This window comes from Diadema antillarum, unplaced genomic scaffold (genome assembly GCF_040938485.1).
Source record: "Diadema antillarum isolate AM-2024a unplaced genomic scaffold, OU_Dant_1.0 scf00000028, whole genome shotgun sequence".
NCBI lineage: Eukaryota > Metazoa > Echinodermata > Echinoidea > Diadematoida > Diadematidae > Diadema > Diadema antillarum.
Window position 1 is genome coordinate 3,722,678 of NW_027270917.1, and position 13,789 is coordinate 3,736,466.

Below are 13,789 nucleotides of genomic sequence, written 5' to 3' on the forward strand. Positions count from 1 at the left end.
ATGATCTTATTCCTGGTTGAAAAACTTCAAAATAGTGATCAGTTAGAATGATTGCTAATTTCTTCAAAATGTCATAACTTCCTTATTTTTCACCCGATTTCAATCAAAATTTTACCATTGAATATTTTACTCTTTCTTATCGGAATAGATTATGTGTGGACTGGATTTCCCCTTTAAGACCAGTCTTTAGAAACATTAATCATAGAATGTCTCAATGATATCATAAATAGACAAAGCATTAACACAAGAAAGAAGATGCTTCTCGCTGTGTAGTGCTTAGATTTGATGCAGGAAAGAAGACAATACCACGTTTTAAATTTGTCGGTGATGAGGGCGGTGTTAGAAACTCTGGGCTCCTCTCATTTGGACTTTCTTTAAATGGCTTTCCTTCATGGTTAAACTGCTCCTCATTCCTTGACGAAATATTTCCTTGGTTCCACAGGGGCGATTGAGAACCCATCTTAGGGGGAGATTGAATGGAGAATTTTTCCTGGGTGTAGCCAGGCAAGCTTTGGAAAGTCCTCGGACTAATTCTGTCTGAGTTTACTGTGTCTGAAGCTTCTCTTTGGGGTATTAGGTAACCTGCAACGGGTGGTGAGCCCAGGGCAAATTGCACCATCCTCTGCGGGAAAGGGTGGGGCCCCGTCGCGGTGAGTTCCACCTCAAAATATGCAATCGCTAGGTCTGCAGCGACTTGCGCCACTTTAACCGCATCAGGATGCAGAGAGGGATCCGGGAAGCTTAATCCATATGGCATATTCTTTGTGTAGCCCAGCAGAACAAGTATGTCTTTGTGTCCCTACGAAATGGTGCACAAGCAGAATAGGCCATCAGTACGCATATGAATATGTAAACGAACTTTAACAAACACATATATGCATGTGTGTGCGTACTTGCTGGGTCGATAGAAATTTCACATACACTAGCAGAGAATTACACATCATATCATTGTGGGCAATGGAATTAAAAAGATTTTTTTTCTTCTTTCAATGAAACGTAACAAGCGATTCCAGAACTACACATAGGTGGGAATACTACTGGATATATTGGATAAGTTCTCTAGAAACCATGGTAGCACAACTAATGAAGCCCAACAACAAAATGTGTTGGTGTGTTAAGCCTATAAAAAAGCATGTTCCTTTTCTCCAATGCAAACAAAAGGAAACCGACAATATTTTCAGTTGCTGACAAAAAAAAACCCCAAGGAATTCCTGTATCAAAACACAACATACATTGCTTAACAAAAGTTTGCTATCATTCTCTAAGACAACTTATCAATTAAGAATAATTTTGGATTACACCCCTTAACAATCCAAAAAGGTGGATCATTACTTTCTCAAAATGAAAATGATTTATGAACACATAGCATGGAAATACTGTTACTGAAGGTGAGCACAACATTAAAGCTGTGCTTGAAATATTCAAACTTTGTGAACTCCATCTAAAACACTAAACGTAACTCAGTCTCATTTTTACTTGAGGATGGGTCCGTGAGAAACTTCATCAATCTTAAAAATCTTTATTATCAACTTACATTGTACGAAAAGCTAGAAGCATAAATTGACCTACCTTTAAAAACTGCACTTTGGTTTTGTAGACAGAATTATCATAGCTGATGACTCGCCAGTTTGTGGAGTCCGTTGGAGTAAGGAGGTTTGTTGCGTATTTAAACAAATATGAAAGTGCCTCTGTGACTCTGCGCAGACCGTCAACATCACCGCAGAACTATTTGGAAGAAAAGATTGTTAATTGTTTGGATACATCAAACAAAAGATGCAGTATATGAAATCTATCTAAATCATTTTGTGAGAGATCACAGTAATGCAGGGCTACCAAACTTGAATGAGAGTTTGAGGTGAGACACTGTGAGCAAGGACAGTGACCAAGCCCAAGAGATCAGAGCAACCATTGGGATGGTATGGAAGGGGAGATACTGGAACGGGACTCGGGAGGTATCTACTCTTCCATGATAGAGGACTTTGAAAATTTCACATTTTAGATGGTGCAGTCTGGTGCATACTGTTGTCATAATTTCAATACACACATAAAGTGGGTATGCCTACGGGAAAAAGTCTCAAAGCTTTGGGCTTGGGTCACATTGAATGTTCAGCTTTTCAGGGATTTGGTGGATTTTTTTTTTCCTGATTTAATTTTTTTTAGATTTTTCAGTGTGACAACCCCTTTATAGGAGTGAGAGAGTTAGAATTTGGCCAATAGAGCTGCACAAAAACATAACTTTTTGTTCCCAAACTGTCTCACGTAACAAGCACACAAACTAAATGTTTGACTTTCATTCCATAAAAAGTCTGCATGGCAAAAAGTAAATAAATAAACAAATAAATGAATAAACAAATAAACGAATAAATACATAAATAAGAAAAATAAATGAATAAATTTGTCTCTATACAAGATGTATTCCATCACAATTGACAAAATGGACTCAGAACCTTTACAATAGCATCTATATATTCATAACCTTTTATACTTCGGATGCATGGACATTATTTAGTAGTGACTTTAAAAAAAAATCCTATTTTGGCATATTCTATTCAGGCTTATTTTTTGTTATCTATTATTATTCAATATCAACTCTCTGGCACAGTTTTTTTTTTTTTTTTTTTTTTGGGGGGGGGGGGGAGAGAAAGAGAAAATAAATATCAACTAAAATTGAATCTGAATCATACCTCTCTGTTTTGGAATATAATCGATGGAAAATCCAAGTGTTTGAATACTATCTTCACATTATCGGACCAGTCCTGACTGATGATGGCTCTACAAAATGAGCCGAAATGAATCACAGATTTAGCCTTGATCTCTTTTCCAGCATGGGCACTATTTATGGCCCTCTCAAGACCGACACGATTTTCAATGAGTTTTGGCAAATCTCCTTGTGAAGATGGCATCTCCGACCTCCGTTTGCCAACCGTATACATCAGCGGGTTGGAATGGGACTCGGCCATCATGTTGTTGTTCCTCACACACTACTGCTCAGAGTGATGTAATTCCAATGGTCGAAAGTCCGTCATATTCAGAAAAGTGTCAATATCTGAAAGAAAGAGAAATGGGGGGGGGGGGTGGTGAGACACAAATTGATATCATGACCTAGAAATATATTAACAAGAAAAGAAAAAAACAGGATACAAAAGTGGAGACATCAACACATACTTTCACTTGGTTCCAGGGTTCTGTAAAGTTAAATGGACTAATTAAAGTGCAATGCTTTTTGAGACCATCCAACATCTAACAAAAAAGGCATTTAGGCATGTGATATATCAAGTAAACACAAAATTATAGTTGTGTGTTTTTTGCCTACTTGCATAGACTAAATCTACAAGTTAGTGTAATGAGAAGGAGAAACTAGAATCGGAATTTGTTGACACTGACAAATTAGGTGATCTCATCTATTCCGAAATAAATGCTTTGAGTCCTGATATCCATACAGATGACCCGATCCATTTCATCTGTTATTAGGGGCGACTGGTCATGTGATGTTGAGATTCTCATCCAGAAAAGGAACCTGTTAAACCTGTCGTGCCTATAGATTTAAAATGGAAAGGGCATATTATGCTACCAAAGAGACAAAATGAAAATTTGGTAAATTTCAACCTCATTTTCACATACAAGATGGCATCTGAGGAAAAAGCCATTATCTTATGAAATGATCCTATTGACAAGGTCTATATCTGTGCAAAATACGGGGGCAATATGCCATGAATTTAACAAGATACAAGACGAAATTGGTTTGATCCTTGACCCTACTTTAGACAGTCAAGATGGCATCTGATTAGAACATTATTATTTCATGAAACTATCCATATGACATGGGCTAAATGTGTGCAAAATGTGGAATAGGGCATGTAATTACCACGATAGAGGACAAAGTAGTCATGACTCTTGACCCCATCTTGCACAGCCAAGAGGGCGTCCGAGTCAAAAGTCGTTGTTATATGAAATGATCTAGGTAACATGGTCCATACATGTACAAAATCTGGTCCCGATTGAGCATTCAGTAAGCAAGATACAAAATAAATATGTGGCCTTTGAACCTCATTTGAACAGCCAAAATGGCGTCCGAGCAAAGCGTTGTTATTTTACAAAATGATCCATCTATCGAGGCCCATGTGTGTGCAAAATATGGCGGTGATACCATAAACACTAATGAGGTTACAGAATGAAGTATATTTGACCTTTGATCCCACTTTACACAGCCAAGATGGCATCTCATCAAAAAGTTGTTATTTTGTAAAATGATTCTTGCAACATGGTCCTTACGTGTGCAAAGTGTGGGAAAGATAGGACGTGTATTCACCAAGATATAAAGGATTAAACACTTTTGACCTTTGACCCTAGTTTACCTACCCAAGATGGTGTCAGAGGAAGAAGCTGATATTTTATGACATGATGTTCGTGACATGAACTAAATATGTGCAAAATTTGGGGTTGATAGGACTCGTTCTTGATGTATTGCACAGAAAGTGGAAGAAAGAGAGAAAAATAAAGAAAAAGTTAAGGTATTGTATAGAAATTTGAAGGAGAAGAATAAAAGGATCAGAAAAAGATAAAGTTAGGAAGGGAGAAAACTTACTAAAGAAAAATAAAAATATAAGGGTTAAAAAAAAACAAAAGAATTGGCTGGGGTGAGCCTCGAACACAGGACCTAAAGATTAAAAGTCCGATGCGCTATCCAGTGAGCTATTTCATCCCCCATAGGCTCTGTGTATTTGGCAAAATGACGCTACATCGAAGCAAAGTGCCAATTTCAACCAAGTTTTCCGATGTGATCCCGATGTCCAATGAAAGAATGGAGGGACACTTGCTACAGCCCAAAGTCTCAGCTACAACATATTAAAATCTGGGAGAAATTCACCAAAAGGTTAGTGAGCTAGTGCTTGACAAAGACAGTCATGTCAATTTTCATTTCCAGAAAAACTGCACTCCCATAGAGATAAAACGTAAACTGGTCAAATTTAACAAAGTTACTTTCAATCCATTTTTACGAGGTGATGATGTCATCCGATCGAAATTTTGACGAAAGTTACTGAAAGAGCATTTAATAAGCTACAACATACTGAAATCTGGGTGAAAAACGGCCAAGGATAAGTGAGATACGCTCGAGTGAACTTGAAATTTGATGACGTCATTTTGAAAATTCATTTTTTTTATTTCATTGAGGAATTTGATATCTTTCAACCACTTTGCAAGCTTCCCGCACCCATGAAATGATATCTACAGCTCACCTGCTTTCAGAATAATGTAAAGAATATGGAAGGTCACCGTCCATCCTGATGAGTAAAATCAGGTTAAAAATTGGCGGTTTGTATATCGCCACTGACGCGCGCGCGGAATTTCAACTTTGACGGGCCTGTATGACGTCATATTGAGTCGGATTGACTTTGAAACTTTGTAGAATTATTTCTTGATGTCTTAGATGTGTGATTCATGTAAAAAAACAGGAAATTTCTATTGCATACGAGCTGTGCGTGCGTATATGCATGCACGCGTACATGTCCGTCGATTTTTTATGACATGCTCCAAATGACCTAAAACGTGTGCAAAACAATTTTGAGCTCGACTGGAGGATGTTAAAATTTCAACACACGCACTCGTTTAGTATGAACATGATCAAATTTTATGAGATATATTGATAGAACTTGACTTGAACTATACGAGAATTAAATTTCATTGAGAAATTCCATTCCATTTATGAGATACGAATGTGAATGTGATTTCAGATAATGACGTCATAATGACGTCACGGTTGACTGATCACAATGATACATTAGATTTGTCGTTCTTAGGACATGATACATAATGGCATAAGTTTGAAAATGATAGGTCAAGGACTTTCGAGTTAATCTCTGCACAAGATTTGAGGAGAAAGAAATAAAGAAGAAAGAATCAGTACAGATACAGAAGGTGATCCAAGAGGATACTCGGATCACCTAATACACGTTTAGGTAAAAATCTTCCTAGACTGTTGCACAGCCTTGTTAACACTGAAAATACAGCATTTTTTAGCCAAACTCATTTTTTTTTAAAAGACAACATAACAATAAACAAGGAAAATGCCAAATTGTGTCTCGCCCATTCACGTAGAAGAAATTAATGTTTTTCTAACTCCCAGAAGTTCATTGACCCCGCCTATGACCTTTGACCTTGTGGTGACCTTCAACTCCCCAAGGGCCATTTACCAGCCAAGTTTGGTCACAAACGGACATATTGATCAAAAGTTATGAGCCATAATCAAAACGTGCCGTAAAAATTTAACTTTGGACCCTACAAGTTTGTTGACCCCTGTCTGTGACCTTTGACCTTGTGATGACTTTCTACTCCCCAAGGAGCATCTACCATCCAAGTTTGGTCACAAACAGAAATATAGGGATTAAAAGTTATGAGCCATAATTGAAACATGCCGTTAAAAAAAATCAACATTGGGCCCTAAAAGTTTGTTGACCCCTGTCTGTGACCTTTGACCTTGTGATGACCTTCAACTCCCCAAGGGACATCTACCATCCAAGTTTGGTCACAAACAGACATAGGGATCAAAAGTTATGAGCCATAATTAAAACGCACAGAGATGCCAACCTCTCAGACCTCAAATCAGTAATGCTAAGCTAAAAAGCAGTAACTTGAAGTCAAATCAGTAATGTTGTGCACAATGCTATTTACAAAAATGACAAGCATCTCCCACACGCATGCACAGCAGCAAAGTTAACATCGCATTACCTATCTTCATTATGGCTTATCTCGAAAGGGTGCGGCACAGAGTGCAGCGTAGCTGAGCGCTCAACACACCCGTTCGAGACAAGCCCCCCCCCCCCCCATTTGTCTCGAAAGGGTGCGTTGAGTGGACTACATGTATGTTCGATGAACGTACCCATTCGAGACAACGGGGGGGGGGGGGGGGGGGGGGGGGGGCCCTAGTCTTGAATGTAAGTGCAGAGACTCCAACTCTCCTGTTTTCGACAGGAGATCTCCCACCGAAAGCCCATTTTTGCAAAATCTCCCGTTCTCCCGTTTGAGATTTGATTTCTCCCGCCCTGGCTCTGTGTCTCCCGGTGGAAAGGATTTTTTACTTATTGCTATCGTATGTTGAAAAAATAAGCCTGAGATAGCACCAGAGAACCCTGAACTTCACACTTCGCACACATCAACTTGGAGTCTCCCATTTGCTAGGGGTTTCGGGCGGGAGAATCTCCAGATCAGAAGGTGCTTGGGGTTGGAGTCTCTGTACGTGTAAGCTAGTCTTGGATGCCAGCCTTTTTGTCAACATTGGGTCCTAAAAGTTCGTTGACCCCTGTCTGTGACCTTTGACCTTGAGGTGACCTTCATGTTTGGTAAAATGTGTAACTTTGTATTACCACTCTTCCTTTAAAAGTTTGATGGCACAGCCAAATTTCATTTGACCTTTGACTATTGCATGGCTCACAACTTTGTCCAAATAATACAGTCAAACCTGTCTATAGCGGTTACCCAAGGGAAATGAAAAGAGTGGCCGTTATAGACAGGTGGTGGCTACAGACAGGTTATCCAACAGTGTACATTGCCTTCCTGTACATGAATCATCGTTGTTTACATCTGTCAGTACTTACATGTACATGCATGTGTATATGTACATGCACATTTCACGCATTGAACAATGCCGTTGTTTATCACCGGTTGAACAGTACCATGTATATAGTTGTGAAGAAAGCTTATTATACATGTAAGTGCATTATTATGACTGAATGAGTGATGAATGCCGCGGTGGCGATCCCTGAACGTTGCCCATAAATGACTGGCACGGCTACAAAGCAGTTCTAACTAGAAATGTCGCTGTGGCGACTGGTGTGCCTCCGCCATAATGCATGATTCTTCCAACAGGTCTATGGTACGTCTTGACAATAAAGATGCATGACGATCAACAGTTTCACATAATTGGGAAAAATATTGAAATGACATGTTTGTCACAAATGTGTTGATTATCACTATCCTTTAACCAAGTATAACTGGACAAATGGCAATTGTCTAACAGACCAGGTACCAGTACCAAGTATCAAGGGATTTGAGGATTTTTACTTGACTTTTGACCCTTTATGAATCGAGTAATTTCCAAGGTATGGAGAAAAAAAAAAAGGTGTAATTTAAGTATTACATCTGTAGTAAAATTTTAGCATTTTAATGTGGCATCTGTCCCTTGACTTTTGACCCTATGACCCTAAAATTCCCAAGAGAAGCAGTCAGGTAGTACATGCATGAATATGTACAAAGCTTCATAATGATACCTTGAGCCGCTTTCGAGCTATATGAAGAACTGAAATTTAGCATGTTCACTTTACCTTTAACCTATTGGCAAAAACCTTTCCCAGCAAATCTCTATTGGGGAATAAGTGTATACACTAAGTTTCAAGAAAAAAAACTTGCAGGCATTGCATGGATATTAGGGAAAATTAACAGTGAAATTTTGAGGAGTTGACCTTGACCTTTGCCCCATGACCCCAAAATTACAAGATAATGACTACAAATCAGTAGGCCTACTTGCATGTACCATGTTGAATGAAGAAACCTTGAACCATTTCCAAGATATGGAAAAAAGTTAAATTTAAACATATTTATATTCACTTGACATTTGACCTTTAACCTTTGACCTCATACCCAAAACTCTCTCTAGAGAATCTTCATTGGATAGTACATGTATACACTAAGTTTAAAGAATATACCTTCAGGCACTGCACAGATATAGGGGAAATAGTGAAATTTTGAGCATTTGACTTTGACCTTTTGACCTTTGACCTTGAGCACGTGCACCCAAAAGTTGATAGGCACAAGTTCGCCCACTCTTAAGGCCGTGTCACACCATAACGCGGGCTTGTGGCGAGGAGGTAGTTTCCAGCACGTAGAAGATTTTCAGTGGGCGAACAAGAATGTTTGCAATTTTCATTCATGCCTTGTCATACCGTACGGGGGAACTTCTGCGGCTTGACTTGCGGGGACACAAATTTACTCCAAGGAGCTCTTCGCAGTTGGTCCGCACCTGGCAGTATCTAGCGCGTAGTTGCCCGGAGGTGCTCACGCAAGTCCAATTCAACCGCAGCCAAGTTTTGAGCATGACCAAAACTTTTTCCGGGTGAGTCGCGGGAATGCCTGTAGAGGTCCACGCAGAACGCCAGTAGGAGACCCTTAGTGGCAGTACTTCCCAGGCAATTCCCACGCAGGTACTTCGCAGTCCCGTATGCAGCCAAGATAATGAAATTCTGTGAGATTTCAGCCATTCCATTAGAGGAATTCCTTCACTAAGTTGTCAGCCCCCACGCGACTGGTACAAAGGTCACACAGTATACTCGCAAGTATAACGCGTCCAGCAAGTAAGACACATGCGCTGACTCGCACAAATCCTTTTCCGCCCTCAGGAATGTCCGGTATGCTATAAAATCCCTACACGTAACAAGCCCGAGTAGCTTGCCCGGAAAGGTGTGATAGGGCCTAAACACGGTTGTGGGTAAAAAAAATATGCGTGCGCACCTCCGGGCGATTACTTTTGAGATACATGCTAGGTACTGTCATGTGCGGATACAGTGCACTCCCGTTATAACGAAATGCTCGGGACCGGCAGTTTTCTTTCGTTAAAACGAAATTTCGTTATAACCGAACAAATACAATATATAACGAAAACAAGGAAACCACGTATATATATCATATTCTGTTTGCTGAATACTCATCATACACTGGAAAGCTATGTGAAATGTGATGGGATAACTGCATTACAATAATAAACGCAAGTTCCCCTCAGAAACTGTGCGTGACACAAGGAGCGAACACACAGTGGTGAGAAGCGTTCACCCATGCAGAGACGCTATCCTTGTTCCGCTACATATTTTCGAAAGCAATTCGCATTTCGTTATAACGGAGCACATTTCTTTTGTTTTTCTTTGTCTGTGGCGCTCGGAAAAGACTTCGTTGTATCGAAAATTTCGCTATAACCGTGTTCGTTATAAGCAAATTTTGTACCATAGACTTTAATGGTGATAATTTTGGGACCAGAAGATTTACTTCGTTATAACGAAATTTCGTTATAACCGTGTTCGTTGTAACGGGAGTGCACTGTATCTACGGGGACCTCCGGGTAGTCAAAATTGTTCTTTGCAAGTCGCACGCAAGGCTGGTGTGACACGGCCTTTACATGGGTCTGTATACATGCCAAGTTTCATTAGGATACATGAAACGGTTTTTTAGTTACCCGTCTACAAAATTGATTACAGACGGACAGACGGAAGAACGAACAACCTGAAAACATAATGCCTCTGGCGACACTTTGTGGCAGAGGCATAAAAAAAAGAAACTGTCCTGATTATTATTGATCAGGTGCGTATGCAGGGGGGGGGGGGGGTGGAGTGTTTCAACTACAGTATTGTAATCTACCACACACACTTCCTGTGCATGAACATGTCATATTGACATGAAAGGATCGAGAAAAATCTCGTACACCGTACCTTCCTGCTTGGACTGGTAGTGCCACCCTCTTTAATGCTAACCAACAATGTTTTAAAACAATGATCTCTGCAAAGTATCACATTAAAAGACTAGGGCGGCTGGTATGCCTCTGCCATAATGCATGGTTCATCTAGTAGTAGGTCTATATATAGTACAATGCCTTGACAATGCGTGATGACGATTTCACATAACTGGCAAAACATTGAATAGACAGGTTTGTCACAAATGTTTTGAATGTTCACTTTCCTTGAACTAGGTTTGGTACCTTGGGTGCGCTTAAGCGCTCTAAAGCGAACTGAACTATTAAAAGCGTACCGTACCGTACCATGCCAGTTTTGGAAAGTTTGAGCGCTCTGTTGAAAAAGCGTACCTAATGAGCTATTTTTAAAGAGGGTCAAGCATTTTGTAGCAAAAGGGTCATCACCTGGGGCGCTTGAAGTACTTACAGTAGCTCTGTCCTGAACAAAGAGAATAATGCATTGCATTGTGAGGTTTGGCATGATACAGGCATGCTTTACAGCGAACTTGTGGTACGCTTTTGGTACGCTTTTGGAGCACATCGGGAAGTGATCCACTTTTGGTTCGGTACAGTATTGTACGGTACACTTTGGGAGCGTTCAAGCGCTCCTCTGGCGCGGTTACGGTACAGTACGGTTCGCTTTAGGAGAGGGCTCGAACGCACCCTTAGTCTCAGAGTGCAGGCACATGTGTTTGGGGATTTGAAGATTTTTACTAAACTTTTGACCCTTATACTAGTATATGTTCATGAATTTTTTTCAAGGTATAAAGAAAAAACGTAATTTCAGTATTAGATAGAAACATTTTTGCATTTACGCCTGGCCTCTGACCCTTGACCTTTGACCCTAAGTTTCCCAAGAAAATCACTTTCAGGTAGAGCATGCATAAATATGTACCAAGTTTCATGATACCTACAGTCACTTTCAAGAATTGGAGGAAAAAAGAAATATAGCACTTTCAACTGAGGCTTGACCTTTGGGTAGGATATTTCCCAGAGAATCTCCATTTTGCATGAATATGAGGGAAACAATAAAATTCTGAGTTGACCTTGACCTTTGACCCTGACCTTTGACCCTGACCTTTAACCATGACCCCCTAAATCTGCTAGATAATCCCTGCCAGTCAGCACATGCATATGTGGGTCATTCTTCACTAAGTGTATATTTCTGTGTCCCTCTAGTTTAAACGTAATATGTACTGTACAAAAATAAAAGGTAATTTCATTACTTTTCTTCTCTCTTTACGATGACTTACATTCATGTAGTTATAATATACAAACTAGAAATAGCGACTGATGCCTCCACTATAATGCATGATTCTCCCAATAGGTGTATACTGTATAGTACAATGTATTCACAACATGTGCTGACAGTTTCAAATAACTGACAAAATATTGAAATGACAGGTTTGTCAGAAATATCTTGAATGTTCACTTTCCTTGAACTGGGTTTGCAATAATTGTCTAAGAGTGCAGGTACACATATGGGGAATTGAGGATTTTTACTTGACTCCTGACCGTTTATAGGTTTATACGCATTTAGTAATTCTCAAGGCATGAAGAAAGAGTGTAGTTACAGTACAAAATAGATTTTTTTTGGCATTTAAACCCAGCCTTTGACCCTTAACCTTTGACCTTTGACCTTCTGGCTGGAAATTTCCTAGAGAATCTCCATTAGGTAATACATGTATATTAAGTCTTAAAACTAATAATGTAAGCAATGCATGCTAGTATATGAGGGAAATAGTAAAATTTTGAGGAGTTGACCTTGACCTTTGACCACCTGACTATTGACTGATGACCCCTAAATTCCTTAGATCATCCCTGCCAGTCAGTACATGCGTAAGTACCAAGTTTCAAGAAAATACATTGAACCATTTGCGAGAAAAGTGAAATTGTAACATTTTCACCTAACCTTTGACCTTATGACATGAAACTCTCTCCGGAGAGTCTTTAAGCAGTAATACGTGTCTACACTAAGTTTCAAGAAAATACCTTTAGGCATAGATATGGGGGAAATAGCATCATTTTTAGCATTTGACCTTGACCTTTTGACCTTTGACCTCCTGTCAATGTCACTAAAATCTACTCAACTAATTGCCCCATCATACATCATCCTTGGACCAAGTTTGGTAAAAGCTGCTTCATCCAGTTTGGAGTTATCACGTAAACAGATAAACTTTAGGATTTGACCTTGACCTTCGACCTTTGACCTCTGTCCGACTTCTCTAAGAAACTAATCAAGTAATTGTCCCATCATATATCATCCTCGGACAAAGTTTGGTGAAATTTGCTCGATCCAGTCTTGAGTTATCGCGTAAACAAATACAATTTCATGATTTGACCTTGACCTTTGGCCTTTGGTCGACTTCACCCAAAATCTAATCAAGTAAATGCCTCATCATACTTTATACTTGGACCAAGTTTGGTAAAATTCCAGTCAATATTACTCAAGTTATCGCGTAAACGAATGCGGACGTACGTACGTACGCACAGACAGACGGACAACCAGAAAACATAATGCCGCCGGCACCACTTCGTGGCGGAGGCATAAAAAGTGGATGAATTGTTCATCCTGACCTATTATCTTAATTTTCCCGCATCCGTACCACTGAAAAACCCCATGTCCCGCGGACACTACAAATAGATATCCTAATGTAGCATTTCAACATAGAAGCATGTTGAAGTGTTTTTGAATGCATTTTGAATTAATTTCAGAGCGAAACAGCATTATACCAATATCAAACGACTTAGGAAAAAAAAGGAAATCAATAATTCAAAATCGTGTGTCCTGCAAATTTTGCGTCACCTCCGTCACGAACATTTAGGGTGCCATTAATGAAAAATGTCAGGTACCCTACGTATCAATTTCAGTGCTACATGACAGTTACATGTTGAAGTTGAAAAACTCACCGGGTTTTCTCCCTATTTTAATCCAGAAAGTTAAAATTTTCTTGAAATTTGTGACAAAAGCCAGGTCGTACCTTTATTCAGCGTCATCTCCGAACGCTTAAAATTTACATATCAAATGAAATCAATTAATAATTTTGGTGGCTTAATAGGAGAGAAGATCATACCCTCTACCAGCACACACAGTTCTCACAGCAGGTGAATGGATTAGAAAGGTGATATGAGGCCATTAACTGTTGGACCCGTCATCTCCGTCACGAAAGTGACAGAGATGAGGTTGATGGAATTTTTTCTGTATTACAAAATTACAATGAAGTGATATTATAAATGCATGGTGTTAATCATATTGGAATTCTTTTGACCACTACTATTCATTTTTTGTTCAGTTGCATT

General features: G+C 39.4%; 1 protein-coding gene across 1 annotated transcript in view; it reads right to left on the minus strand.

Annotated features, from left to right (window-relative positions):
* LOC139735918 (uncharacterized) overlaps positions 1-13,789 on the minus strand; it is an 80,883-nt gene that overhangs the window by 58,155 nt on the left and 8,939 nt on the right. Inside the window, exons 2-4 of the mRNA XM_071646676.1 lie at positions 2,685-3,046; positions 1,570-1,725; positions 307-799 (exon numbers count right to left, since the gene is read on the minus strand). Coding sequence (XP_071502777.1) covers positions 307-799; positions 1,570-1,725; positions 2,685-2,963 — 928 coding nt within the window. The 5' untranslated portion in view covers positions 2,964-3,046. The remainder of the gene's footprint in view (positions 1-306; positions 800-1,569; positions 1,726-2,684; positions 3,047-13,789) is intronic.